The following is a 24,753-nucleotide window of genomic DNA, read 5'->3' on the forward strand; positions in this document are numbered from 1 at the left end:
CACATAATATTAGGCTTATATATGAAATATTAAAATCTATAGACTATAAACATGAGATAGATGTCAATATTTTTTCCCATTATTCAGCTTTGATCCCCAAGATGAGCATTAATCCAATGGAATTGGCCAGCAATGTTGTGGAAGAGACTACAGACCTGAAGAACTCTGTCTCTAATTACCTATCCAACCTGTTTGCAGGGAGTGAAGGTTTTGTTCATTCATCAGCTTGAAACAACATTTAATTTGATTGTGTTTTGCCTAAAACATTTTCATTGCTTGCATATTATGAATCTATTTTTTGCAGGTGATATTCCTGACATTAGCTTTGATCCCATAAAATTCGTCACAGACACTGTTGAAGAATTTACTGACAGGAGGGACACGTTTTTGGCCTATCTCTCAAATATGCTCATAGAGTACAAAGGTATTAATAATAGCAAGTGCATCACATATTTGCACGTTTGTGTCTTGAAAACAAAATTTTATCTCTTTAAATATCCCCTTTGTTCTCCGTTTCAGATGACACGCCACAAGTGATTAGAAGAAAAGGTTTGTCGATGTTTATTTAATCACTAATACTAATTATATTTTATTAATAACAATTTTAATAATTATCATTATTTTAACTGTATAAACTATTATTATTACTATTATTATTATTATTATTCAAGATAAATGTAATTATTTTTTGTAATACATATTTTTATGGTTAGTAATTTTATTTATTATAAGCGATGGAAAATAAATTTAGTTTACACATGTAAATATTCTAATATTTTAATACTTACTAATATTTCTAAATTTTCCAGTAGAATTTCTGCCCCCTATGGAAAAAGGTTAGTGACTGAACATTCCTTCATTTATATAAAAGCTGTGAATTAACATGAAAACTAATACTAATAATTTAAACTGATCAAATGTTATGACTACTGAAACAGCATCAACAAGCTTAATGTATTAGGTTTCAATTGCATTGGTTTTGCACTTGCAAAAGTATGAGAGCATGTGAAAAAGGTGTTTGTTTACATAACATTTGATGCAAAATCATTAATGTAATGAAACTGTAAAGTTTTCAAGCTTGCCAATGGCCCATATCCATTCATCTTTGTGTATTTATGTTGTGTCTTACACCATGTTTCAATCCAGTCTGACAATTAGAACATAAATGAATGTCAAAGCAACATTGCAAGTTATTGCGACAAAGTGCATGAGAAAAGTGCTGCAAGACTGCATACAATGTTGTAATTTATTTGTGTTCCTGTCATAAAACTACAGTATAAATGTTAATGTTTCACTCACTCAATCTCACACAGTATTGCCCATCTTTTTTTCATATTATGTAAAAATTTGATTTATGTGTTTGCGTTTTGATTTTTTTTTAAAGTGCATGAGTGCATATTTACATATGCAAAAAATAAAAAGATTTTTCAAGTGCACATCTTGCTGTGTTTGATATCCATTCCCTCTTTGCAGTGTAGTACGAAAGTCTAACCTTCTCTGATGCATTTTTTAAATTCATATTCACAAACATATAGCACATAGGATTTCTTAGCACAGCTATGGCACATGTTGTAAGAATATTGTGACCTGTGACTGAATTTAAGCTTGGGTTGAGGAACTTAAATTTTATCTCGATTATGTGAATGTAGCTAACTTTTATATGAAGTGGCTGCAGTCTAGATGTTTCCATATGAGAAAGCAATGTCACCTAACAAACCTTAGAAGATACAGTATGCACCAGGTTTTGGTGGGACAGCTTAAACCCATTCTAAGGCGCAACATGTGCATACTGCTAATGTCTTTACTGTGATGTAATGCCTGTAACTGTGTTTCCAATCTGTTTACCCTATTTGTACAAGATGTAAACTGATAAATGAGTTCTGTTTTGGTCCTAAATTTGAATGTAAAAGACAGTAACAAGTTAAACGGCTTGAATGAAACAGTTGCAGAAATAATGGGCAAAAAACAGGACGTTGCCGACATCACTGTGACATCCACAGTGAAGGATACAGACAGCACTAAACAGGAAATAAAAGAAATTAAAGAGACAGTTGAGATGGACTATATTGAGGTGAACACAACCAAGTTCCATGAGGAAGCTGATGAAGACACAACTGAAGCAGTTGAGGATATCTTGGATGTTACAGAGAAAAGAAGGGCTGAAACATCTGAAGATGCCTTTGATATGATAGAAAAGGAGGACGTTGAAGATACCTCGGATGTTTCAGAGGAGGGAGAAGCTTCTGAATCAGTTGAAGATACCTCAGATGAAGATATGTCTGATGTTACAGAGGTGGGAGAAACTACTGAATCAGTTGAAGATACCTCAGATGAAGATATGTCTGATGTTACAGAGGTGGGAGAAACTACTGAAACAGCTGAAGATACCTCAGATGTCACAAACATTGAGGAACCTTCTGTTATCTCTGATACCACAGATGCAGATACCGCTGAAATTATAGAGGGCAAAACAACTGAAATCGCTTCTGATTTTGAAGATACCTCAGATGAAAAGGAGGAGGAAGAAACTTCTGAAACATCTGAAGATACTTTTGATGTCACAGATGAAGAAGCAGCAATTGAAAGAGCAGAAGATGCTTCTGATATTACAGAGAAAGAAATTACTGAAAGGACCTCTGATGACCAAGGTGAAGGTGAAGATATACCTGTTGTCACCAGTGAGAAAGTAGAAGCTGTAACAGATGACAATGTCACAGAAGACGAAAAAACATCTGAAACAGTTAGAATTGCACTAAAAGACAAAGTAGAACAATGCACAACTGTATTAGATGAAGCTGGTCCCTTCCATGTGGAGGAAATGGTGGATGTAGCAGGACTTGTTGATCATGATCAAGTAGAAAGCAAGGATGAACAAGGAAAATGTGACAAAGAAGAAGAAGATATGGCAATTAGTGACACTGAAAAGAGCATAAAGGACGTGGAGGTAGAGGAAAATAAAGATGAAGATGAGGAGGATGTTATTGAAGAAACTGATCGTGTTCTTTTAAGAGCCACTGTTGCAGCTTCTGATGATGATGATGATGATGATGATGATGATGAAGAAGAAGAAAAGGTAAAAGAGGAGGACCTTGTCTTGCTTACTGTCAAATGTGACATCAAAGATGGAGATGATGAAAATAACAACAACAATGACAGAAAGAGAGATGCCATCAAAAGAGGCCTAAGTGAGCAAAGATCATCAGCCAAAGCAGCTCAAGAGGAGAGTCATTCCATTGAAACAGATGACCAAGAAGCACGTGAGGAACTTCATGAAGAATATGGCAGAGGTAGAGAATAATTCTGAATTATTTAAATATAGCAAAAGCAATAGTTCAGTTGACAGATGGCAACCTCAAATACCTTAGGAAGATTACCTTGTTAACTAACTAGAATTCACTTACAGTGGAAAGGTTAATTACTAAAGTAAGGTTGTTCATTATTATTGTTTATGTGTTCATTTAAAAATAATAATACATTAATTAATATATGAAAATAAATAATGGTTCTAAATGTGCGAGAGTAGCCTAACAACTAACTTCTTAAAAAGACACTTTCCCATTCCCCTTATAATTCCCGCTAATAACTGTACTCAAACTGTAAACAATAATAATAAAAAAATAAAAAAAATAATTAAAGGAATAGCTAACCCAAAAATGAAAATTCTCTTGTCATTTATTTCTTATGCTGAACACAAACGAAGAAGAAGTGATATGATAGGTGTGGAAAAAAAAAAAAAACAGATCAATATTTAAGTATTTTATTTTTTCCCATTAATCTTCACTTTCAAAGCTTCCTAAGCGCTCCTAAGCGCTCCTCTATCCTAAGAGTTCTTCTTCTTTTGTTTCTAGCGATTTGCATTTTTCGGGCATATCACCACCTACTGGGCAGGGAGAAGAATTTATGAGAGAATTTTCATTTTTGGGTGAACTATTCCTAAACCTGCTGTAGCATTATTTAGCAAATAGCCCATTAGCATTCTTTTTTAGGGTTTATTGATAATTAATTAAAAGCACCTGTTATACAACAGTGAGTTCTGGACTAACGATTTGATTAGACAAGCATTCCAGAAGTGCTAATATTTTGTACAACAGCACTGTCACTGTTTGTATCACTCCGCTTGTCTGTGTTTGCTACATTGAATTCCAATAATATGACTATAACATGGCTAGCAACATTGAAACGAACATATATTACTGTAATAGGTGGCCATATCATCTGAAATGTGGCAATGTACAACTGCGCTCTTACTTGTGTGATATTCTTGCTTACATTCTGATGAACAATACGTTAGCTCTTCTTACAAACTGGATGGGGACGAACAACTTGATGGATGAAGATTCATTCAATGTTGCTTCTACTTCACCTGGGTTTTGGAAAGAGCCTTGAAAGAGGAACAAAACACTCTGGATGATTCTCCAAAGAGCATTGGTGCTGGAGATACACATTGAGTGAATTATAGCAATTTGATGTTATTGGATTAGAATAGACATTGATTACTGTAAGCATTTCAGCCTAATTTGTCCAATATTGTCTCTTTTTATAGGAAGAATCCACAAAAAATAGTGTTTGCTCTCTCTTTAATGTAATTATGTGAGACAAATTTATTAGTCTTTTTTCTATTTTTTCTTAGTGAAAAAGTTATTAAATGTATGTGGAATAGCTTTACTTTTCTCAAATCAACTTATAGAAGAATGTAAAACTATACAAATTACTACGAGATTTTTGCAGTAATTTGTGAGGAATTTCAGTGCCTTGATTATTCAGTCTTAATTTTACTTTTGTGGCATTTCTAGTCTTTTTATACACTTTAATTGCTGCAAAGTCATTTCTGTCTCTTAACTAAATGAGAAATTCTGTGTGAGTATATCTATTTCATTTGAATGGTTTTATTCTCTAATGCTTTGTAATATGGCTGATTAAAAAGCTTTTCGCTTTTTAAAAATACATTTAATTTAACACACTTATAGTGCACTAATTCATGCACTGATTCTTATTTTACATTAATCATGTGGATGTTAAAACATGTAACTCTCTCTCATTTAACATTAACTGTACTCATGAATTTCAGTTCTTGATCAAGTGAAAGATGCCAAAGAGAAAAAAGCTAGAGAGGAGATTTACAAAATCATTCAAGGTGAATTGTTTGTTGTTTTCTAAAATGCTTGTACACAGGAGAATTCAGTGCTTGTGAATGAAAAACTGGATTATTAGGCTAGGTCCACACTGATCCGTTTAAATTCGAAAACTCAATTTCATAGTTTTCCAAAGTATGTGTTTAGTGTTTTCGAAAGTCTCCATTTTTAGTGCCGTACCTGTGTGGATGAGAGTCGTAAACATAGTGAAAATAATGTACTATGTGTTTGTGTGGACTTGGCCTTAAAAAGAGAGCAGGAAAATTATAGGACTGAAAAACATGATCTTATCTGTTTCTACAGACATGAGAGGTAAGAAGGCCGAAAGAGAAGAGGAGGAAATAATACTGCAAAAAACAAATAGAACAGTAGAAAAAGCAAAGAAAAAAGGAAAAGCTAAACCTGATGAAAAGGTGATAGAAAAAGTTAAAAGAAAAGAGAAACCCAAAAAGGACAAGACTCCAGAACCAACAGGTAAGGCTGGCAAACCGAATGCAACAAAATCATTTTACTCATATTCGAAGCTCTACATCTAGATTCAACATCCAATCTGGAATTAACAACTCTTCATACACATTCATTACTCAAGGGGAGTCTGTGCACTCCTCTGCTATTGTCAGTGACTACAGAATTCAGTTGCTGTTTACATAGATGAGATTCAAGAGATCTACTTGTATATATAAATGTGTGCCAGAAAAGCACACCAGGGAACTCTCTCTCTAAAAAAGAAGAAACTTGAAGTGAAATCTGGTACAGTGCATATACTGTTTGTGATGTACTAACACCAGATGCCTACATTAGATAAAGAAAGCTCTGCTTCCTCATTAGAATAAAACGGTCTGAACATTTATGTTAGGTGGCAGCCTAAAACATTATTGTTCATGCATCATTCATTATGATATATTTTTGTAATATGTGAAAATATCTTAAAAGGGACCCAAATTTCACTCTAACCCTTTAAAAATATTACACTATGCAGCTTTTTTCATGATTATAAACATTATTGTGTTGCTTGACATCATAGTCAAGATGTTGAAAATGTTACAGTATTTAGTTCTTTGCTTTTTATTGCTGCATCTAAAAAATACTGAAAATGCTTAATGTTAATGTTGCTGCACTGTAAGAAATGTTTTTGTTACGTAACCTACAAAACTGACAAACTAACTGTCAAAGAAATATTATTTAAACATGACTCAATCAGCATGCTTACATTAGGTTACAGACATAAATGTAATTGTATGGGTCAGACCAGGTAGAAATACACTCACCGGCCACTTTATTAGGTACACCTGTACATATACTTATTCATGCAAATATCTAATCAGCCAATCATGCGGCAGCAGTGTAATCTTTAAAATCATGTAGATATGGGTCAGGAGCTTCAGTTAATGTTCACATCAACCATCAGAATGAAAATTAGCCAGATGGGCTAATTTGAGTATTTCTGTAACTGCTGATCTCCTGGGATTTTCACATGCAACAGTCTCTACAGTGTAAAGAGAATGGTGCGAAAAACAAAAAACATCCAGCGAGCGGCAGTTCTGTGGGCGAAAAAGGCTTGTTAATGACAGAAGTCAGAGGAGAATGGCCAGACTGGTCCAAGCTGACAGGAAGGTGACGGTAACCCAAATAAACATGTTACAACAGTTCTATGCAGAAAAGCATTTCTGAACATACAACACGTCGAACATTGAGGCGAATGGGCTACAGCAGCAGAAGAGCCCTCTGTGTACCACTACTGTCAGCTTAGAACAGGAAACTGAGGCTGCAGTGGGCACAGGCTCACCAAAACTGGATAGTAGACAACTGGAAACACATCGCCCGTTCCGACAAATCTGAATTTCTGCTGAGGTACACAAATGGTAGGCTCACTGCAGCCTCAATTTTCTGTTCTTGGCTGATAGAAGTGGAATCCAACGGGGTCTTCTGCTTTTGTAGCCCATCCGCCTCAAGTTATCTGAGTTACCGTAGCCTTTCTGTCAGCTCGAACCAGTCTGGCTATTCTCTGTTGACCTCTCTCATCACCAAGGCGTTTGTCCACAGAACTGCCACCCACTGGATGTTTTTTGTTTTTTGCATCACTCTATACACTCTAGAGACTATTGTGTGTGAACATCCCAGGAGATCAGCAGTTACAGAAATACTCAAACAAGCCCGTCTGGCACCAACAATCATGCCATGGCCTAAATCACTGAGATCACATTGTTTCCCCATTCTGATGGTTGATGTGAACTTTAACTGAAGCTCCTGAGCCATACACTGCTGCCACACAATTGGCTGATTAGATAATCCCATGAATATGTAGGTGTACAGATGTACCTAATAAAGTGGTCAGTGTGTGTAGATCCTTAAGGTTCTCATCCTAGTCTAAATAAAATATTTTTTATATTTTCCATATTTTCCAAAACCATCAAAGCCTAAAAGAACTCTAGAAGCTCAAGAGCATAAAAAAACTCATTCTAAAAAGAAAACTCAGGAAGTTCAGAAAGCTGGTTTGTAGAGACATAGTTCTTTGAATGGCATACACCTTTCACAAAATAAACACTGTAATTAGATTTTACACTGAAAATTTAGAATAAAAGTAATCTTTTAATGACATTACAAATGAATCTGTAGCAGTCACATCATAAAATTGAAGTCTAATGTGTACATTCTTCAACACAGAAGCTAAGAAAAAGGTTAAACCAGCAAAGAAAGGTATTCACATTCTATCACTAATTTGCTTTCAACATGGGGTTTAATGGCAGAAAAGATCCCCACTAATGGTACTGTAAAGTAACTATGCTATATTTAATTTAACACAGAACCTGCAAAAGAAAAAGTGAAACCTGTGGACATTCCTAAAGGTAACATATCAACTTGTATCAGTTATCACTTTATATAGGCCTATGAAATTTTGTTATGAGGTTATGATTGTTATAATTTTTGTGTGAACTTAATCACTACTTTAACATTTAGAAACCATTTTCCATCTGACAATTAGACCTTTCTAAACACAAAGCAAATGTTTCAGAATGATAAATCTGTGTTTTCTGTCATAAACTACTAGCCTATATTGTTTTTCAGATGATGTTACCAAGAAGGTAGCCAAAGCCAAAGGTAAAGAAACAAACAAACAAAAAAAAAAGCATTTGTTATATATTTTTAGTGACCTGAAGGGTCAGTTCTAGTGGGTGAAAGATCATAACAGATCAGGTATGTAGCCTGTTTATATATACTGTAAGTCCCTTCCATAGGAATTGTTCACCCAAAAATACAAATTGTTGCCAAAACCAGTATTTTTTTTCTTTGAAAAACACAAAAGGAGAATTTTTTTCTTCACTTAGCTCTTTTTGTCATGTTTAAAGGAATAGTTCACCCAGAAATGAAAATTCTCTCATGCCATCCCAGATGTGTATGACTTTCTTTCTTCTGCTGAACACAAACGATTTTTAGAAGAATATTTTAGCTCTGTAGGTCCATACAATGTAAGTGAATAGGTACCAAAATGTTGAAGCTCCAAAAAGCACATAAAGGCAGCATAAAAGTAATCTATAGAACTCCAGTAGTAAAAAGTAAATAAGTGTGGGTGAGAAACAGATCAGTATTTAATTATAAATTATCCTCCCTGCCCAGTAGGTGGCGAAATGCCCAAAGTCGGCAAAAACAAAAACGAAGAATGCGAAAGTGAAAGTGGAGATTGATAGTAAAAAGGACTTAAATATAGATCTGTTTCTCACCCACACTTACCATATCGCTTCTGAAGACATGGATAAAACCACTGGAGTTTTATGGATTAATTTTATGATGAATTTATGTGCTTTTGGAGTTTCAAAGTTTTGCATTATATGGACCAACAAAGCAGAGAAATTCTTCTAAAAATCTTCGTTTGTGTTCAGCAGAAGAAAGAAAGTCATACACATTTAGGATGGCATGAGGGTAAGTCAGCATACAGAGAGGAGGTGCAGCAGCTAACGGACTGGTGCATAGCCAACAACCTGTCTCTGAACGTTGACAAAACAAAAGAGATGGTTGTTGACTTCAGGAGAACACAGAGCGACCACTCTCCGCTGAACATCGACGGCTCCTCTGTGGAGATCATCAAGAGCACCAAATTCCTTGGTGTTCACCTGGTGGAGAACCTCACCTGGTCCCTCAACACCAGCTTCATAACCAGGAAAGCCCAGCAGCATATCTACTTTCTGCGAAGGCTGAGAAAAGCCCATCTCCCACCGCCCATCCTCACCACATTCTACAGAGGGACTATCAAGAGCATCCTGAGCAGCTGCATCACTGCCTGGTTTGGAAATTCATTTATTTACATTTACATTTATGCATTTGGCACTTATTACAGGGACAATCCCCCCGGTGTCTTGATCAAGGACACAATGATGGTGGCTGTGGGGTTCAAACCAGCAACCTTCTGATTACCAGTTATGTGCTTTAGCCCACTACGCCACCACACTATGCCACCACTCACACACGTTAAGGGTCGCAAGACCCTGCAGAGGATAGTAAGGACAGCTGAGAAGATCATCGGGGTCTCTCTTCCCTCCATCATTGACATTTACACCACACGCTGCATCCGCAAAGCCACCAGCATTGTGGATGACCCCACGCACCCCTCACACAAACTCTTAACCCTCCTGCTGTCTGGCAAAATGTACCCTCACGGCCAGACTGTGTAACAGTTTCTTCCCCCAAGCCATCAGACTCCTCAATACTCAGAGACTGGACTGACACACACACACACACACACACACACACACCCCCATACCTGAACACCATCCGACTCCCTTTGCAATTTTTGCACATTTCTGTATTATCTACCCAAATTTCAAGGGTGTACTGTACTACATGCATATGGTTGAAATGACAATAAAGGCCACTACTACTACTAAATGATGAGAGAATTTTCTTTTTGGGTGAACTGTTCCTTTAACGACAGTCCAGACCTACTTTCAAGCTCCAAAAAGGACAAAAACTGCTTCATAAAATGCATCATAAAGTAGCCCATAACACTCGTGTAAAATATTACAGGTCTTCTGAAAGCTTTGTGCGAGGAACAGATCGAAATAAATTGGTATTCCTTCCCCTTCATATCAGCATGAGTCGAGAGCCGGATCACTAAATGAGTCATTCTTTAAGAGCCGGTGCTTTACAATGAATCGGTTTATCTGGTTAAAAAAGAAAATCAGACCGGTTACGAATCGCTCCGCTCACGAATCGGATTGAGTCACGAGTTGGGGTGAACTCACTCTCTGATGCGGATAAGGAAGATTATAATGACTTAAGTTTCGGTCTGTTCTTTTCACAAACTTGTCGAATGGCGTTAGAAGACTTTGAATCTAGCGCACGACTTTTATGAGGCCTTTGTGGTATTAGTTGTGTTGTTTTTGGAGCTTTACAGTGCGGTGCCCGGGAATGGACGGATTCGGTCCCTTTGATCACACATTAACTTGTGGGAACATCATAGTAATTTATATTGAGGACATGTTAACTGATTGGAATGGGATAATATTTTGTTTTGTGGCCGTTAAGTATTATTTTGATGTAAAGGGATCCTTTTCTTGTGTTGAAGAGAGGAATGACTTCTCTTCATGGGCATTTCACATTTGCACAATATATTTAAATTATGCCCCTCGTTGTATTAGTTATTAATACATTATTAAAGATAATTATAATTTTTAGGGGTGGGTTTTTTTTTTTTTTTTTTTTTTTTTTTTTTTTTTACGACAACCGTTGTTTTCTCACCACGTGAAAGGTGCTCGTTTGTCGCATAGGCTACTGGCGAAAAAGATGTAATTCGCATTAATGGTTAATGAACGAATCAGTGAACAAATCATGTGGCGAACGAATTCAAAAGACTCGAGTCACTAGGACGAGTCAAAATCCCCGCCACTCATTCACATTTGTTCTATGTGACTAAATAATGACACAATTTTTATTTTTGTGTGAACTTTTCCTTTAATGTCTGTTCTATCATAGATATTGAGATTGACAAGATAAAAGCCAAACCTGCACCTGTAAAGAAAGGTATGTAGGCCTCTTGAGGTGTTGTATGCTATTTCTTCACCAAAATTAGCAAATAATTGCAGTTTAGCAAATGTTTTTTTTTAAGGCAACAATAATAGGCTTACTAATGTCTCTTCAAATTTAGCTAACTACTATTAATCAGTTATTAAAAGTGCATTCAGTAACTTTTGTCTTTGTGTCATCTTAGACTTACACTGACACCTAGTGGCTTGGATGCAGCATAATTTAAAATCAATAGTTCTCAGTTTCAGATGCCATTGTAGAAATTTAGTATTCACAGTCAGCCATGATTACTTTAATCAATGAGTAAAAGTGTCAAATAACTGGACGGTTACTGAGATTAAGCGAGTAGTATTCAGCTGGTCATGTGATTCTAACATGGCAGCCCCCATGTGCGAACCCTCTCCATGTAGAATTTATAAGGTTACTGATATGACTGATGAGTGTTCATCTCATGTGAGTGGTCATGAGTTCCTGCATATATTGCAAAATTACAATGAATGTCTTTAGGAGTTAAACTTTTTTTAATGAGGAAACAATTACTGAGTGCACCAATTTACAACTCCAAAAGTAGGATTCTGATACCTAATTATGTCATGTCATGATTTCTGAAGGTGAGGTTGCTAAAGAAAGAGTTAAAGCAGCCCCTTTAAAGAAAGGTATGTGTGATAGGTATCAGGTCAGTCTCAAGGAAAATGAGGAAGCGGGAACCAGCTCACACTCTTTTTAGCATCTTTTATTACAGGTCACTTTCCAGCGCACACACTAAAACAAAACACTCCGTCGCTCAATAATCAAAAGTAAATCTTCTCTTTAACAGAGACCGCGTTGTCACAGGACTCTAGCTCCTCTCTCCTCTACTGCGGCTCTGGCTGCTCCTTTATCTCCCTCCAGCTCTCACTGTAACACAAAACAACTGTCAGAGATAATTTCCCACAGGTGATAATCCTTACCGCTCTCGTCTCCCGAACTCGCTCTCCATTCACAAACGGGCCCCCAACCACGCCCCATTCTCAGTGACATCAATGTCCCATTTTTCATTTTTGCTCTACATTGTTTTCTTACACATCTTCTATGTGCTCCACTCACTTTCAGACCCTAAAGTTCCAAAAGAAAAGGCCAAACCAGCTCATTTTAAGAAAGGTACGTATGCATATTTTAGATCTGGAAAACTGTATATGCTATAAGCCTTAGACTTAATTGTATTTGTCAATTTCACAGAGGCTAAAGTTGTCAAGGAGAAACCTAAACCACTTCCAGCAAAGAAAGGTATTTTCCTGACTGTATTCACTATAATCTACATAAGTATTCCCATTTTTGTAGATGTAATAAAATCTCCATGTGACATCATATGCTCTTACATTAAAATGTTCTTTTAGAACATAACCTGAAACTATTGCATATGCCCTTCAGTGGTTCTGTGCATCTGTTGTGTGTGTTGGCTATGGTTATTTTTTCTTTGTTCAGAAACTGAAGATATCAAGAAAAAGGCTAAACCATCTCCAAAAGAAAAAGGTATTTCTGTCCAGTAACATAAAAATTTAATTAATCATGCAAAGTTATATGATTTTTTGGAACCAGAGACAACCTATTTCTACAATGTTCTTAAAGATGTGTCAACCATATGTTTACTTAGTTGCTGTGGCCGTCAAAGAAAAAGCTGAGCCAGTTGTGAAAAAGAAAGGTAGCTTGTTCTTGATTTATTATTTTACAAAATATGTGGCCTTAATAACAGATTACAGAGCCACTCCCTTTAGTGATCCCTTTCTGAATGCCTTTGAGGTTCCCCCACCAATATTATTGGAAATTAAAATCTATTTGAGCAAAACGAATAATTGATTAACCAGAAGTATTTATACAAAGGAAAATTATTTTGTAGTAAAATCCATGATTCAATTAGACATTTTGCATTTCCGTTTTGGATTACCGAAGGTGAAGCTGCAAAAGAAAAAGCTAAACCTGTGAAGAAAGGTATGTTTCATGTTCTTGAGAGCAATTTTATTGTACATGACACAACTTCATCCAGTTGAATGAATTGCAGAACCTACAGTTGATATATTTTATATCATATTTTTACAGTGCATTGACATAAGTATTCAGACCCTTTGCTGTGACACTTGAAAATGAGCTCAGATGCATCACATTTCTCTTTGTTTCTACTCTTTGATTGGAGTCCACCGGTGGCAAATTCAATTGATTGGACATTATTTGAAAAGGCACACACCTGTCAAAGGAACTGACTGCAGAGCTCAGAGACAGGATTGTGTTGAGGCGCAGATCTGGGGAAGGCTACAAAAACATTTAGGCTGTTTGAAGGTTCCCAAGAGCACAGTGGCCTCCATAATTCTTAAATGGAAGAAGTTTGGAACAACCAGGACTCTTCCTAGATCTGTACGCCCAGTCAAACTGAGCAATCGGGGGAGAAGGGCCTTGGTAAGAGAGGTGACCAAGAACCCGATGGTCACTCTGGTTGAGCTCCAGAGATCATGTGTGGAGATGGGAGAAACTTGCAGAAGGACAATCATCACTGCAACACTCCACCAGTATGGGCTTTATGGCCAGACCTCAGTGCAAGACAGATTAAAAAACACCTAAAGGACTCTCAGAAAAAAGAAAAAAGATCCTCTGGTCTGATGAAATGAAGATTGCACTGTTTGGCCTCATTTCCAAACATCATGTCTGGAGGAAACCAGGCACCGCTCGTCACCTGCACAATACCATCCCAACGTTCAGTGTTAATCTCGTCAATGACATCACTGAGGAAAATGTTTGTTGAATAAGTGTTTTTTGATTTCATCAATGATAACAAAGATGAGATGAAAAAGGCGCAACATGATGATAATTAAGCGATTTTATTAAAGCATACTATTGACGAAAATATGATGATATAGGAATGATACTGCAAGATATTAACAGTGCAAGATCTGAAAAGGAGCAGGTCTGTGAGACCACCCCCGAGTTGAACACAGGCAAAATGAACCACTTCAAAACGGGGTAAATACCTCTTTCAGGCGCATCCTATATATACATGATTTTAATCACTATAGTAGCCTATATCCACAACATATATGTAATATAATAACTTACACCGGCACACTGAAGCGAATGAACAGGCCAATTTGAACTAAATGATGTGCTAATCAGAATATGCATAATTTGCTGTGTGTAAGTTCTGAATATACTTTTCCATAAGACGCTACACACATTGTAATATCATTTCACGGAAAATTAATAAGTCTCTAAAGCATGAAGAAGAGTACAGTAGGCTAACTTCTAAAAAGTAGCTAATACTTCAGTCTATTCTTTATAATTTTAGGAGCTCAGTTTTTTCACAACAAGGACAGTAGGCTATGTATAGTTATTTTTAAATTAGAAAATGTTTATACATTTTTTCCCCTAAATGTTTGAATATTTGATTAAAGTTTGGTCTGTTACAGTTTGACACACTTTTTTGTCCATTTTGCACATTGTCGTCAACTAAAAGATTATTTTTGTTGACTAAAATTATATGTCATTTTTGTCAGACTGAAACTGACTAAAACTAATTAATATGTGATGACGAAATATTGACTCATTTTAAAGGACATTTTCATCAAAAGACTAAAACGATGACTAAAACAAAAAAACGGTGAAAAAATTAACACTAACAACGGTGAGGCATGGTGGTGATAGCATCATTCTGTGGGGGTGTTTTTCACTGGGGGACTGGTCAGGGTTGAAGGAAAGCTGAACGCAGCAAAATACAGAGATATCCTTAATTAAAACCTGGTCCAGAGCACTCAGGACTTCAGACTGGGCCGAAGGTTCACCTTCCAAAGGACAATGACCCTAAGCACACAGCAAAGATAACGCAAGAGTGGTTTAGGGACAACTCTGTGAATGTCCTTGAGTGGCCCAGCCTGAGCCCGCACTTGAACCCAATAGAACATCCCTGGAGAGACCTGAAAATGGCTGTCCACCGACGGTCCCCATCCAACCTGAGAGGATCTGCAGAGAAGAATGGCAAAAATCCCCAGATCCAGGTGAAAAGCTTGTCGCATCATACCCAGAAAGACTTGAGGCTGTAATCGCTGCCAAAGGTGCTTCAAGTACTAAGTTAAGGGTCTGAATACTTATGTCAATGTGATATTTCAGTTTTTACTTTTTAATATATTTGCAAAGTTATCATGTTATATGTTTTTTGCCTTGTCATTAAATGGTATGGAGTGTAGATTGATGTGAAAAATAAAGAAATAATTTAAAGCATTTTAGCATAAGTCTGCAACATATCAAAATGTGAAAAAAATTAAGGGGTCTGATTACTTTTTGAACGCACTGTATGTATTTGTATTTTTATCACTTCTAGAAGCTAAAGTTGCTCAGGAGAAGGTAAAACCAGCTCCCATAAAGAAAGGTATGACTTTCCACATAAAATAAATTCCTTTCAAAACTAAAAGCAAGTCTTTTCTACTGTATGTGCCATGAACTGCTGATGTTCATTGAATTACAGAGCCTGAGGTTTCCAAAGAGAAGGCCAAACCAGCACCATCAAAGAAAGGTAAAAAGCTTGTCTTCTTAATATTTCAGCTAGAGTTTTAAGAACATGTGTATATATGTATGTATTGTAATAATTTTTTATTATTCAGAGTCAGAAAATAACATACCTCTTTCTTTCTTCATACTGTAGAGCCAGTGGCTCCAAAGCCATCAAAAAAAGATAAGGCTTTTGTGATTTGAGCATTTAATTGATTTTAAATGTATTTCATTAAGATACAGAACAGGTTGAAGATAAAGCAATACCAGACATAAAATGATATTCATGTTCTGTTGTTTTTCAATGGGGTATTATTATTTTTCCAACAAATGTTTAAATATGAAGTGAACACAATCTACTGATAAATGTTTGATTACTTTGTAACTTTTCGCAGCTGAAGAGAAAGCTAAACCTGTCCCCTGTGAAGAGAGGACACATATAGCACATCTTCTATCTTTTTGCCCTTAGATGCATTGAAAAAAATCTGTTAAATCTCCCATGCTTTAATATGTTTAGCCACTTCTCGAATCGTTCCAGTGCTCCTGCTCAGACATATAGTATCATATACTAAATATGTCATGTCTTCCTGTGTTGAACTATAGCTATACTGTATATTTATGTGACAAATATGGATTCATATCCACATATTGCTTTATATGGATTCATATAAAGCAAAGGTTGTGACTATATTTGAATCTATTATTGTGAAGTCCCTCCTGTACTTCACTTTTTTATTCTCAGAAGTTGTTTATCTTTTCGTTTCAGTTATTTTAGTTATGTTTTCCTTTTTTCTTACAGATGCTGAGAAAATTAAAGAGAAAACAAAACTATCACCAGGAAAGAAAGGTGCTCAATTTTAGGTAGTCTGGTAACTGATTAATTTTAATCAGTTGTCCACTGAATTAAAATGTTATCATACCATGTCTTTTAGAGAATGAAGCCCCCAAGGAGAAAGCTAAATCAGCACCTGTAAAAAAAGGTATCACCTTTTGACCTAAAATTTATGTAAATAATTTAAGATTATTTTCTTTTTACACATTAATTGCTAATACCCACTTAATCAATTAAAGAGCCTGTTTTTTCAAAGAGAAACATTCAAAGAAAAATACTTATTTTTATTTTCTGCATTTTCTAAGTAACTGAAGGTGTTAAAGATAAGGCAACACCACAGGGTTCCCACATGTCCTTGAAAACCTGGAATTTTGCAATGCAGTTTTCCAGTTTTGGAAAAGTCATGGTTTAAAAAAAAAAAAAAAAACTAAATGTCCTGGAAAATAATTATTTGTCCTGGAAAATATTTTAGTATAATAAAACAGTTTAACTGTGTTGCTAGCAAGGTTTTCATTACATGTACACAAACATGGTAACGATTGGGACTCGGAATAGGAGTCAAATACAAAATTTGTACTGTTTTGTCATTGCCGGCAGCTGCGCATTGTGAAACAACAGGCTCGTTTGAGATGTCAAACACCTCGTCTTGAAAGTAGATGAGAGTAGATGGCTGCAGTCAGAGGAGGAGTGAAATACGTGCTGTCAAGTCAGACAATTCTCACATCTCGTAGTGGATCAGACACCTACGAGATCAAAGGCAGATATCGCAAGATTCACGTTCATGCACTGTTGCTGATAAAGTGGATATAATTTAAATTCTGTTGCTTTAAAATGAAAATTAATATGATGAAAAAGACACTCAATGTAAATGTTATTTAATTTCGCCAATAAGACGTGTCTTTCCATCCATTTTTAGTTAATAAAGATGATATTAGAGATAAAAAAAAATCTAACATTTTAGAAGAGAACGAAACCACATCACAGTTGTTGTTTTATTTTTCTATTATTCATTCAGTGCCAATATGAACAAGAGGTATTTATACATAGTCACCATAATAACGTCTTGGTTACTTTCGTAACCTCCGTTCCCTGATGGAGGGAACGAGACATTGTGTCGATGTAGTGACACTAGGGGTCACTCTTGGGAACACCAAACACCTCTGATCTTTGAGAAAAGGCCAATGGGAATTGGCGAGTGAAATTTGCATGCCACTCCCCCGGACATATGGGTATAAAAGGAGCTGGCTCGCAACCACTCATTCAGGTTTTGTGCTGAGGAGCCGAGACATGGTCCCGGCTATTTCAGCAGGTAGTTCAGTACCAGGGGCAGGAGGGACACAACGGCTCGTTCCCTCCATCTTATTCGGAGGTTACGAAAGTAACCATGACGTTCCCTATCTGTCATTCACTCGACATTGTGTCGATGTAGTGACACTAGGGGTCCCTATACAAAACGCCACAATAAGTTGAACTGTGTTACGTGAACTGGCGGTGCGAGACGGGCAGACCACTGTGTGCCTCATAGACAGCACACCTGGCCGTCATGTAACCTCCCCCAATGCTCTTTCGAGTGTCGTACGGTCCCCTGCACCATGGGGACAAGTCGACTGCCCAAAAAATGGGGATAGGCTAGCCCAGCCATGGCCTCTTCTCCTCTTTTTTTCTCCCCAAAAAGAGTGGAAATTGTTAAACGACTGGGGGCCATAAATGTCTGCGTCGAGGGGGTGTCATTCCCAAGGGGAAGAGTATCCCGGACCGAACTCCAGGCACGTGTCGCTGACAGAGAACACCTGCAGGTCCCCTACCCTCTTGATGGAGGTGAGCGCAGTCAGGAGGGCAGTCTTCAAAGAGAGTGCCTTTAAGTCAACTGACTCCAGGGGCTCAAACGGGGCTCCCCGTAGGACCACGGAGAGATCCCATAAGGGAATGAGGCACGGTCTGGGAGGGTTCAGCCTTCTCGTGCCTCTAAGGAACCTGATGATCAAGTCGTGCTTCCCAAGAGACTTACGGTCAACTGCATCGTGGTGCGCTGCTATAGTGGCCACATACACCTTCAAGGTGGAGGGGGACAGCCGCCCCTCAAGCCTCTCCTGCAGGAAGGAAAGCACTGAACCGACTGCACATCTCTGGGGGTCCTCGTGTCAGGAAGAACACCACTTAGTGAACAGACACCATCTCAAGGCATACAGGCGCCTTGCAGAGGGAGCCCTAGCCTGAGTGATCGTGTCTACCACCACAGGCGGTATGCCACTTAGGCCTTCAGCGTCCTGTCCAAGGGCGAGACGTGGAGATTCCAGAGGTCTGGTTGCGGGTGCCAGATGGTGCCCCGTCCCTGAGAAAGAAGGTCCTTCCTCAGGGGAATTCGCCGGGTGGGGGGGGGGTGGTTGCTGTAGCGAGGATTGTGAGGTCTGAGAACCAAGTCTGGGTGGGCCAGTAAGGTGCTACTAGGACGACCTGCTCCTCGTCCTCCCTGACCTTGCACAGTGTCTGTGCAAGTAGGCTCACTGGGGGGAACGCATACTTGCGTAGCCCCCGGGGCCAGCTGTGTGCCAGCGCATCCGTGCCGAGGGGAGCCTCAGTCAGGGCATACCAGAGCGGGCAGTGGGAGGATTCCCGGGAAGCGAACAGGTCTACCTGCGCTTGACCAAATCGACTCCAAATCAGTTGGACCACCTGGGGTTGGAGTCTCCACTCTCCCCTGAGCGTGACCTGCCGCGACAGCACATCCGCCACGCTGTTGAGGTTGCCAGGGATGTGAGTGACTCGCAACGACTTGAGCTGCTGCTGACTCCAGAGGAGGAGACGGAGGGCGAGTTGCGACATGCGACGAGAGCGCACGCCACCTTGGCGGTTGATGTACGCTACCATCGCCGTGTTGTCCATCCGGACCAACACGTGCTTGTCCTGGATCAACGGCCGAAGCCTCCGCAGGGCGAGCAATACTGCCAGCAACTCGAGGCAGTTTATATGCCAACGCAGTCATGGACCTGTCCAGGAGCCGGTGATTGCGTGCCCGTTGCACATGGCATACCAGCCACGCTTGGAGGCGTCTGTCGTAACCACGACGTGCCTGGAGACCTGTTCTAGGGAACCCCTGCCAGTAAAAATGCCAGGTCTGTCCAAGGGCTGAACAAACAGCGACAGATCGGCGTGATGCCCATGCGATGTGCCCTGTGGCGCCATGCCCATCTCAGGACTCGAGTCTGAAGCAAGTGCTGAAGCGGTCTCATATGCATCAACCCGAGCGGTGTGACCACCACCGAGGACGCCATATGCCCCAGGAGCCTCTGAAATTGCTTCAGTGGGACCACCGTTCTCCGCCTGAATGATTTCAGGCAGTTCAGCACCGACTGCGCACGCTCGCTCGTGAGGCGCGCCATCATCGAGACTGAGTCTAACTCCAACCCGAGAAAAGAGATGCTCTGAACCTGGGAGAGCTTGCTCTTTTCCCAGTTGACCCGAAGCCCCAGCCGGCTGAGGTGCCTGAGCACCAGGTCCCTGTGCGCACATAACAGATCCTGAGAGTGAGCTAGGATTAGCCAGTCGCTGAGATAGTTGAGGATGCGGATGCCCACTTCCCTTAGTGGGGCAAGGGCTGCCTCTGCGACTTTCGTGAAGACGTGAGGCGACAGGGACAGACCGAAGGGGAGGACCTTGTACTGGTACGCCCGGCCCTCAAAGCAAACCGCAGGAAGGGCCTGTGTTGAGGTAAAACTGAGACGTGGAAGTGCGTGTCCTTCAGGTCTACCGGTGTGAACCAGTCTTGATGCCGAATGCTTGCTAAAATGCATTTCTGCATCAGCATCTTGAACGGGAGTCTGTGCAAGGCCCGGTTCAGTAGGTCCAAGATTGGCCGCAACCCACTGCCTTTCTTTGGTACGATGAAGTAGGGGCTGTAGAACCCCTTCTTCATCTCGGCTGGAGGGACAGGCTCTATCGCGTCCTTCCGCAGGAGGGTAACGATCTCCGCACGCAGGGCAGCGGCGTTCTCGCCCTACACCAAGGTGAAGCGGACGCCACTGAACCTGGGCGGATGCCTGGCGAACTGAATCACATAGGCGAATCGGACGGTCCGGGTCAGCCATCGCGATGGGTTGGAGAGCGCAAGCCACGCCTCCAAACTCCAGGTGAGGGGGATCAAGGGGACGTAACGGGGAGTGGGGCTATGCAGCGGGGCGGAGCCTGAGGCACCACGTTGAGGGGGCTTGAGCCCCGAACCCATGACTGTGCTGAGTCTGGGGACGTCGAAGCACTTACCTGGCTCTGGATACCCACCATAGGACCGGTCAGGGAGGAGGGAAGTCGTCCCCGTAGTCCATCAAAACCGCCCTGGTGTGAGGTTGTTTGTGCCACAGCTGGGCGCACCGGGGCGGGGAGCCCGCCTCTGGGGCGCCATGCCTGCCGTAAACGGGCGGTGTCCGGCGGTCGTGATAACGACGGCCGTGAGCACAGGGTGTGTGACCCAGGAAATGAGGAAACCACTCTTTTGTTGACAATGTAGGTTATACTCGGGGGTTATAGCTACAGCCAATTGCATGCTTGGCTACAGCAGCCCGTGCACAGTGAGAAGCAGCACTCATGAAACGTGTCATTCATAAACAAACTTAATGACCTGGTACATGTACTGACAGACTGAATGAGAGGGGCATGTTGTTCGTTTACTTAAGCATCGGCATGTACCTTGTCTACCTTGTTCATCATGGAGAGAAAAGGGCGGAAGAGTTATTAATGCGTAAAAGTGACTGATGTTTATACACGTTGAGGGGCTTTCACATGACTCACGTCAGCGCTGCCGAATACCTTGAAATCTATGAAGTGACGCATCAGTGCAACCTCATCTCCAACTTCACACCAGTGTTTTTCACACACATTTTTGCCTCACACAAATTGTGTTTTTTAAAGTACAAAGCTACAATAAATATTTAAAAACTGTCCAGATTTATGAAGAGATATTGAATGTCTCATAATTTATTTTAATTAATTACTACCGTATTGTTTCCAAGTATCCAGAGATCCCAGTTATTGAACTACAGTAATTAAATTTACAAAAAAAAAAAAAAAGTCCTAAACATAAACGAGTGCTGTGTTTATTTTCTGCAATCAACGCAACTGCCAAGATATTTCTCTACCAAATACATGTTTTCACTGTTTATTGTGCACACCTCCTGCTTTCTTGTGTGGCAAACTCGTAAAATCTGGGTGTGTGCCTATTGCGATAATTACGGTAATTTGCGGGAGCTTCCTTGCAAGAAATGGGTCTTCATTTTTTCTACTTATTTAAATGTACTTTTCTATAGGTTTCAGAATTTGAGAAAAATCATAATATCTGTGCATTTTGGTGACTTTGGACACCTTTTACCCCCAAAATGACTTATATGCTTGTAAATATGCTTCATATTAAGGTTTCAGACAGTGTGGGAGGTCCCTTGCAAGAAATGGGCCTTAATTTTTTTCTACTTTTTTAAAATCAACTTTATATAGGTCTCTGACCTCTTTTACATTTTTGTTGACTACATCCATCTTATTCCAAAGTGATAAAGTAAATTGGCTTTTTATTAATGTTTTTGATAGTGTGGGTGGTCCTTTGCAAGAAGTGTTCATCTTATATATCTCTATATGTATCTTATCTTATCTATCTATCTATCTATCTATCTATCTATCTATCTGTCTGTCTTCTATATATAGATGATTTGATTTTTCTACAGGAATCTACAATTCAAAGTTTATTACAAGGTACATATTAATGATATTTACAATGAGATATACTTAGTAGAAATGTTTAATTTATAAAATTATCTAATGCTAATGCAGTAAACTGTGGTTATAAAGCATATACCTGCCCTATTCAAAAGTCTTCAAAACCATACACCTTTCACATAGACTAAATAAAATATATTAATGAACATCAACACCTCACAAACACCCAGTAAGCGCTTATTTTGTTATTATAATAAGATTTGCTATCCTATCCTGTGAACAGGAGTCAGAAAGCACATCTTTCTGGTCCTCCCGCAAATTACCGTAATTATCGCAATAGGCGCACATCCAGATTTTAATCGCGGCTGGCTTGACAGTGAAACTCTGAGCCGCGGCTGGCTTGACCGGAGTGTAAATTCGCCCCTCCGTGATGCTTTCTGCAACTCTTGTCATGTGGAGGGCAATGCGGCGCTTGACGCTGGTGTTGAGCGGAGCGTTGATGTCTCGACTCAACTCATGTGAAATGCGCTTTACAATGAGGACATTATTGTAACTCAAAATTATTATTATTAGGCTATTATTGTTGTCTTTTCTGATAAAAGTCATGCTCAGCAGTTTAAATACTGTAGGGAAATGATACAGCACATCTGCTTTGTTCTTATAATGCTTAAACATTCTACTGAAGTCAGTAGATTTGACATGCACATTTTAATAAAGGAGAAGGTAAGGACATAATTGATACTCATAAATATTATTAGACTATTGTTGTCTTTTTAGGTGAAAAGTCATGCTCTGCAGTTCACAAACTTAAGGAAAACTATAGATCTAATTTGTTCTTATAATGCTTAAATACTTTAAAGTCTCTTGGCAGATTTCGGAAGTGAACATCTCAGAATGATTCAATGACTAACTTGAAGCACATAAGACACTGTTTGTCATCATCTAGTGGCATCTCTAGAAGTGATCACTAAACTAGTCAATTAATTAAACTGAACAAATTTGTGAAACAGAAGCAAGCCACAACAAAGTACCCTTTATTTTTGCAGCTAATTCTGCACAATTGTGCTGATAATTTGCTATACTTGAATCATTAAAATAGCTTATGTTGGTGCTTTTAGCTTATTCTTTAAAAAAATGACCCCAGAAAACATTTTCGTGGATCAGTGATTGTCTCACCTTTTTTGCCTCTCATGAGTTTGCATCCCTGTGAGTTATAAACTTTAGAAAATGATGACAGTTGGACCACTGATTTTTTGTATTTTTTTTTATGAATTCACACTGGGTTGGTAGCGTGGTGATTTGGCATTTAATGGCTTAGTGGTGATTTGGCTTTTTTTTTAAATATGCTTCCTTGGTTTTTAGTCTAAATAATGTAAAACAGTATATATATGGATATGTATACAGTATATGTGTGTGTGTATATATATATATATATATATATATATATATATATATATACATACACACACACATATATATTCACTTCTATCTATCTTGTTCAGAGCTGGAAGAGAGACCAAAAACAGCTCCTGTGAAAAAAGGTATTAAGTATATTGTAATTTTCTTATTTTAATTTACTGTTCAATGCTTTGGGCAACTCTTTCTCAATGTTTATAATTGAATTTTAGAGCCTGAAGTTGCTAAAGAGAAAGTCAAACCACGACCTTCAAAGAAAGGTAAAATCTTATTTTGAAAATTGAATATTTTGTCCTTGTTTCTGTTTATTTAATGTATATAAAATATTGAAGAATACATTGTACCATATGCCATTATTCAAGGACAGAATAGCCTGAACATAGGACATATTTGTACTGTATAAGGCATTTTTCATCTAAGATGTTATCATTTCAGATACTGGAGATTCTAAGAAGAAAGTAAAACCAGCCCCAGCTAAGAAAGGTACCGTTTAATTTTGTTGGAAGTGTGAATTTGTGTGGGAAAAATTGTTGACATTAACTGCTCACAATTATGTACAGAGGTTTCAAAGGAAAAGGCGAAGTCAGAACCCTCAAAGAAAGGTAAGATGATTCTGTTATGTTCAATTGTGCAACATGCATATTTTAAAACAATTATCGCATACAGAAAAAATATTAAATCTTGCACAGATGCTGAAGCTGTAGAAGAGAAAGCAAAACCAGCACCAGCTAAAAAAGGTACATACAGTATGCACTGTATTTACTATTGTAACAGTATAAGGATGGGAAAGGAGGAGGCGTGAACCGGCTGAACAGTCAACGTAAAGTTTAATGATAAAAATGAACTTAAAACAACATAAAACATAAACGAACACAGACACACATGCAGCGCGGCTGCGTGCATCTGTCTCTCGAATTGGCGCCTCTGGCACCCCTTTATCTCACTCTCCCGCTGATTCAGTGACGGCCCGGCCATGCCCTCCTCCTTGTCACACTCCTCACCCGTCCGATTGAGGCCAGGTCGCCACTGGACTGACTTACTCCCCCCCACCACTGGAGGGGAGACGCTGCCCTTCCGGCTGATCCATCTTGAAGAACTTGCTCGCCGACTCCCGGACACGCTGTCGCCCGGTCCTCAACTGCTCCTCCG

At 39.1% G+C, this 24,753-nt stretch overlaps 1 protein-coding gene across 26 annotated transcripts in view; it reads left to right on the forward strand.

The window, feature by feature from the left end:
* Nucleotides 1-24,753, forward strand: part of LOC127455422 (titin-like) — a 56,079-nt gene that overhangs the window by 6,070 nt on the left and 25,256 nt on the right. For 22 of the 26 annotated variants that reach the window (XR_007899673.1, XM_051723303.1, XM_051723300.1 and 19 more), the window contains exons 9-32: nucleotides 88-207; nucleotides 305-424; nucleotides 520-549; nucleotides 810-836; nucleotides 5,069-5,134; nucleotides 5,436-5,606; nucleotides 7,797-7,829; nucleotides 7,937-7,978; nucleotides 8,199-8,231; nucleotides 11,100-11,147; nucleotides 12,243-12,290; nucleotides 12,369-12,416; nucleotides 12,615-12,662; nucleotides 12,784-12,831; nucleotides 13,080-13,118; nucleotides 15,493-15,540; nucleotides 15,637-15,684; nucleotides 16,459-16,506; nucleotides 16,592-16,639; nucleotides 23,691-23,729; nucleotides 23,817-23,864; nucleotides 24,040-24,087; nucleotides 24,165-24,206; nucleotides 24,294-24,341. Coding sequence is in view for 25 of the 26 variants with exons in the window: in XM_051723303.1 (XP_051579263.1) it covers nucleotides 88-207; nucleotides 305-424; nucleotides 520-549; nucleotides 810-836; nucleotides 5,069-5,134; nucleotides 5,436-5,606; nucleotides 7,797-7,829; nucleotides 7,937-7,978; nucleotides 8,199-8,231; nucleotides 11,100-11,147; nucleotides 12,243-12,290; nucleotides 12,369-12,416; nucleotides 12,615-12,662; nucleotides 12,784-12,831; nucleotides 13,080-13,118; nucleotides 15,493-15,540; nucleotides 15,637-15,684; nucleotides 16,459-16,506; nucleotides 16,592-16,639; nucleotides 23,691-23,729; nucleotides 23,817-23,864; nucleotides 24,040-24,087; nucleotides 24,165-24,206; nucleotides 24,294-24,341 (1,338 nt within the window). In the remaining variant the exon portion in view is untranslated. The remainder of the gene's footprint in view (nucleotides 1-87; nucleotides 208-304; nucleotides 425-519; nucleotides 550-809; nucleotides 837-5,068; nucleotides 5,135-5,435; nucleotides 5,607-7,796; nucleotides 7,830-7,936; nucleotides 7,979-8,198; nucleotides 8,232-11,099; nucleotides 11,148-12,242; nucleotides 12,291-12,368; nucleotides 12,417-12,614; nucleotides 12,663-12,783; nucleotides 12,832-13,079; nucleotides 13,119-15,492; nucleotides 15,541-15,636; nucleotides 15,685-16,458; nucleotides 16,507-16,591; nucleotides 16,640-23,690; nucleotides 23,730-23,816; nucleotides 23,865-24,039; nucleotides 24,088-24,164; nucleotides 24,207-24,293; nucleotides 24,342-24,753) is intronic. The other 4 variants (XM_051723302.1, XM_051723301.1, XM_051723307.1 and 1 more) reach the window with 4 other exon arrangements.

The sequence above is a fragment of the Myxocyprinus asiaticus genome, chromosome 17, assembly GCF_019703515.2.
Source record: "Myxocyprinus asiaticus isolate MX2 ecotype Aquarium Trade chromosome 17, UBuf_Myxa_2, whole genome shotgun sequence".
Taxonomy (NCBI): domain Eukaryota; kingdom Metazoa; phylum Chordata; class Actinopteri; order Cypriniformes; family Catostomidae; genus Myxocyprinus; species Myxocyprinus asiaticus.